This window comes from Aptenodytes forsteri, unplaced genomic scaffold, assembly GCF_000699145.1.
Source record: "Aptenodytes forsteri isolate BGI_AS27 unplaced genomic scaffold, ASM69914v1 Scaffold151, whole genome shotgun sequence".
Taxonomy (NCBI): Eukaryota; Metazoa; Chordata; class Aves; order Sphenisciformes; family Spheniscidae; genus Aptenodytes; species Aptenodytes forsteri.
Window position 1 is genome coordinate 6,105,734 of NW_008795939.1, and position 5,389 is coordinate 6,111,122.

Here is a 5,389-nt window from a genome sequence, read left to right on the forward strand (position 1 = left end):
CAGTTGATTAAACAGTCTTCCTCCTACTAGTGATTAAAATGACATTTCTTTTCCTACAAAAGCTGTTTTAACAGAAGTTCTTGATGTCTGTGTTTGTGTACTGATAGAGTTACAAGCATGGATCAGTATTAATTAATATTAAATGTGTGAGTATAGGTAAGTATAGCTAGATGAACTACATTCAGTTTTAAAAGCTATCAAAACTGCCTTTAAGTAGGAGTTTGATGTGTAGGATGATGCTAATGCACATCCAAGTAAAGGAATTATTGATTAAGATACACTAATTGCATGAAGGCTACAATGAAGAATGTAGCTAGCTGCAGTAGGAAAATACTGGTTTGTAATGTTAGAAGAGTTTTTCTAAGGAGGCATTGTTTTGTCCTCAGAAAATCCAGGTTTCTATTGTCCTTTTTTTTGTCTCAGGTGCAATTCATAGTCTGCTTCTCTGAAGAGGAGGAAAATATTGTTTTGAAGCCTTTTATGAAAAGGTTTCTTACTGGTGTTATGTATACTTTTCAGATTACTGGATAATTAACTTCACTGAATGAAGCCTGGGAATATTTTGTTTTTTAAAATCAATTTTTAGTTATGCACAAGATGCTATTTGTACTGATTAAAGACAAAATAGGTTTTTTTTTCTTCTGGTGTGGTTGAGAAATTAAATTGAAGAATACCTTTACTGATGGGGCTTCAAACAGATGTGGAAGATGGGAGGGAGAGCTGATTCCAAAGTATCAAATAATATTTGATTATGTAATATTTTCTCATATGTTTAGTCAAACCATTTTAACTATGAAATAGCTCACCTCAGCAAGACTACTCGCAGCAATTTTGCTGATAGTAACTACCATTATGGAAAACTTCCAAAGTGAGTTTGTTATCTACGACTATTCAGTGTGCAGCCCTCCAAACTGTCACTCCTATTGCTTATCTTTTTGGCTTTGGTGGAAATAAATACGGCCTATCCCAAGTGAGTGGAGATTATAAGGTTTAGTATAAAGCCCTCATGGAAGAGAGCATGTAATTACACAACACTCCAGAGCATGTATGTCTACTGTTCCACATAAACGTTTTATTGTAGGATTGCTTGTGCCACAGTAGTGAAATATCTAGGGCAAAGGGAAATTAGGCTGCGCTGATTCTATCCTGTGTAGTATTGCTAGTTTCTAAGTACATTAAATGACCCATTAGTAACCAAGTTATTTGAGATGATTCTTGCTTGGGCTGAAGAGTAGTAGAAAAAGGAAATCTAAAGCTATACTGAGAGATGTACATTTGTGATGGCATAGTGATAACAGATTTTTCTTTTAATAGGTTCTGGAAAACATTAACAATACCAATGGCTTGATCTTCTCTCTCAGCTCCAGATGACTTGTCCTGTTGTTCACAAGGGTATGTATACTTCCATTGTGAAAGTGTTGGCAAAATGTAGAATGATTTTAAAACACGTCCTTGTAGCTTTTTGTTTTATTCACTTTGGCAGCCACGCTTAGAGTGTCTGACCTAAGGGATCTCTAACTTAGTGGTTTATTCTTGATCTAGCGTCGCTTTACAGCTGTGTTTAGATGCAATGTCAAGTATCTCCTTGCTCCTTTGAGAAAATACAGTGTGTCAATGCAGCCAAAGGCCTTGGACCTCTGAGACATGTCACTGAATATCTGGCTCCTCACAAGCTTCATAGTTTTGCTCATTATTGTACCTTTCAAGATCATCTCATGCGGTCTGCTGAGGAGCAAGATTTCACTGCAGTGTCTTCCTTTGGACCTGCGTACTGGTGTGGGGAAAAAGAAATAGAGGGTCATGTAGAATCAGTCATATGCTGGATATATGCCTGGGGCATTGCTGTCTTTTTAGTCTGCTTGGAAAATCCTTCTAGGAATATCCTAGATATGTCACTGATCTTGGTGACTTGCTGTCCTCTAAAAAGTTTAAATTTAGCAAAAAATGGATAAAAATTATATGATGTTTTCTGAACACTTACTTTTCTAAAGCAACTACTTTGTTAATAACTTAAGCTTCTGTTGTTAGATGTCGTCTGTTACTGAAAATGGAGATGTTACTGCTGGAAAGTCAAATGAAGAGAAAACATATAAGAAGGTAAATAAGACTTACAACCTTTTCATTTCATGTTTTTCCCTTCATGTTGGTAATTAAAACCTGCTGTAAGTGAAATATATTTCAGAACTGACTAAATAGGAGAACAAACAAAACACGTTCCATGGATTTTTTGAAAGTACTTTATTCCTTCTGTGAAATCATAAGACATTTCTACCCACTGCAGAGCTGACTATTTGAAAGCTTGTTCAGTAAAGCTTAAAGTATACACTCTTGCTAGATTGATGGAAATTCTTTGCTCTTAGCAACAGGTACACCTCTGGGCATAAACACCATTGTCAGAAATTTAGTACAGTAAGTTCCCAAATGCTTTGAATGTTTATGCGATATGTCTGGACTACAAACCTACCCTACCACCTCCTCAGTGCTTTGACAAACAGTATACTTTTTGTTTGCTTTGCTTTTTAAAAAAGAAAACTTGTTTAAGAGAGGACATATTTAATGTAGGAGCATGCATCAACGGTAGCCGCATAGGGCTATTTAGATGTTGTAACAGTAGCTGATACTGGTTTTGTTTTTGTTTTTCTGTTGCTGATTGTCTGGGACCAGCATTATTTAGGTCCACCTAGCACTGTTGATAACTAAGGGGAGCTATAAATGCACATTTTTCTATACATATTTACACAACCAAATTGTTAGCTGCTGGATTTGATCATTTTCTTGACAGATCACCTCAAAGAATTGGTGATTTTTTTTCTTAATTTTTGTTATCTAGCACAGAGATCCACGTGCCCCTACAGTATATATTATGGGTTAGTGTTTTTCATTTTTGAGCGTTGCCTACAGCACTGCTGGTGAAATCAAGGAGAATAATAAGCTACTATTTCTTTTCCCACCTCTTTTGTTGGCAGCTATGTTTTCAGTATCTGGGTGGCCTTAACATTCCAGATAATTTTCTCAGAAATGAAAGGACATAATGTTTGAGAAAATGCCTTTTTTTTTTTTTTAATATAGATATAGGGGTTTTTTTAGATATAGGTTATCTTCAGTCTTTGAGTTTATGACTTTAAAGTATTGAAGTCTGAATTGTTCTTGACATTTAGTATGAGAAAGGAAGAAAAGTTCAGTGCCTGAGGTAGACACTTCTGCAGTTTTATATTGCTAGACTAGACAAGACGAATCATGGTAGTCCCACCACAGGTGAGTTTCCATTCCCCCCAGTCATCCTACATGCTCTTCTCTGTTCCTGTTCAACTCTAAATTCACAATATTCCAGAGGAAGCCTTGTAAAGACTTCTCACCATGGCACAAATTGTTCTGTGTATTTACTGGAAATACATCTCTGACAAAACTTAGGATTCATGACCACATCACATTGGGAGATCACAGTGACTATCATCTCCAAATTCTGCTCTTTCCCCTGAACCACCTGTACTTGTATCTTACACCAGTTTAATTACTTTTCTTATACTTACACCGTCAGTTGTTCTGTGTTCAAGATCCTGTGTTGCATATGCCCCATAGTTTAGTGTTATCACCAAATATTATCATTATGCTCCTGCTTTTTGTGATAACGTTAATAAAAAAAATTAATAAATTTTGACCCCAAAATTTATCCATGCAGGGCTTACTGGTAGCATGTCTTTGCCTGATGGTTTCACTTTTAACAATATATCTTTTGTCTTAAGCCAAATTCCTTACAAACCTTGCACTTTCTGTTAATTCTCACCTTCCCCAGGTATTCCATGTAACATTGTTTCATATTTTTTTACAGAAGTCCAGAGGAATCAACTGCATATGTGTAGAAAGTTGATTACAGGGTGAGCCTGGCACGACCTGTGTTTGACAGAGGCATTTCATGCCATTTCCCATTTAATTCCATATTTTTAGGTAACTTTCACAAGGAGAACTTGCTCTGTTGAAATCTTGTTTACAGTTAACACCCGCCTGTCTTTTATTGCCCACGTCACTTTTATTCGCTCTTTTATACAGGTATTGCATTTACAGTTCTCCAGTCATGCGTTGTTGCACTTGGTTTGTTTGGCTGGAAAATACTTGCAGTTCTGACCTGTGACTTTCTGTGCCGCTTTCTCCAGAAACCTGGGCTGGGGAAGAGCTTGTTTCCTCAGCTGGTGCTTTTTCAGCTACTTGGGCAGTTCCTGTTCCCATCTACCACTGCCCTTGATTGCAGTGGAAGCACTTAGGTGAGATACTCATGCAGTTCTGAGGTCAGACCGTGCTTGCTAACCCATTCTCATTGCTCAGAGGCTTCACTTCCACTTTTTTAAAAAAAAAAAAAAAACCATAATAAAGGTGAAGAAGCTTGTGATGTTCAGCTTAGAAAAGCAAAGGACAGTACCTTGGATTGAATTGTGGCAGTTCTGGTTTTTACTCTGCTCTGGTTTGAGGTCTAATGTAGGGCAGCCCTATAACTGCTGTTAAAGATGGGACTCCATAAATTTATGAAGGACTGTGTGGCATGGGACCTGTGTTACTGGTGTGTATCTTTGACCTGGAATATTCTTACCAGTGATGTGCTCCCCTGAAAAGGTCTGGTAGCCAAAGAAGTTGTGTCGTGAGGTGTGGGCATGCAGGGTTTCAATGGAGCAATAGTATAGCTGGAAGCAGAATGAGTAACTAGCACGTAGTTCAGAAACACAGACATTAGAAAAGTTTTGTAATGTCAAGTTTTATGTGGGTAATTCAAGGGATTTCTAGTGATAATTCTGGGAGATAATCATCCTGAAATGTGATGACAGTTTCAGTCTCAACTCCACCCCAGGTAAAAGGTCACCCTTGCAAAGCAGAGAGATTAGTGAAGGCAGAGTTAACGTCATCCTGCCATCGTCTCCTGTTGTGGGACCCACTGGTTCCACATGAAGACTTGGTAACAGTAACTCTGTCATTAGCTGTGTGGTTTGGTCTTAAGTTTAAAATATTCCTTGGGCTCTTTATCTTCTCACAGAGCAAAATGCCGGTGTGCCTCTTTTTCCTCTCCCAGCAATTGCAAAGGGGCTTGCTGATTCAGGCTCTGCAGTCACTTTGTGGCAAAACATACATGATACTCAAATGCATGCTGGAATGTCTGTAATGCCCAAAATAAAATGAAATCTCTGGGGATAAGGGATGCACTAATACTGCCCTGCTGAAAGGTTACATTTTCCTTGCATGGGGTGGGGGGTGAGGGGGAGCAATCCTCAATCTGATCTAAAAAGCAAAATAGCTTTTTGTTTTAAACAATTTTTCATTTTGCCTAATTGTACCTTCTGTCCATTCATCTTCCATAATAGCATGCAAAAATTATGTCTGTGGAGCTTTAGTCATATATATATAT

At 37.8% G+C, this 5,389-nt stretch overlaps 1 protein-coding gene across 1 annotated transcript in view; it reads left to right on the forward strand.

Annotated features, from left to right (window-relative positions):
• The first annotated feature begins 1,312 nt into the window (after window positions 1-1,312).
• Window positions 1,313-5,389, forward strand: part of PIP5K1B (phosphatidylinositol-4-phosphate 5-kinase type 1 beta) — an 84,098-nt gene continuing 80,021 nt past the window's right edge. Inside the window, exons 1-2 of the mRNA XM_009285286.2 lie at window positions 1,313-1,392; window positions 2,029-2,097. Of these exons, the coding sequence (XP_009283561.1) occupies window positions 2,029-2,097 (69 nt within the window). The 5' untranslated portion in view covers window positions 1,313-1,392. The remainder of the gene's footprint in view (window positions 1,393-2,028; window positions 2,098-5,389) is intronic.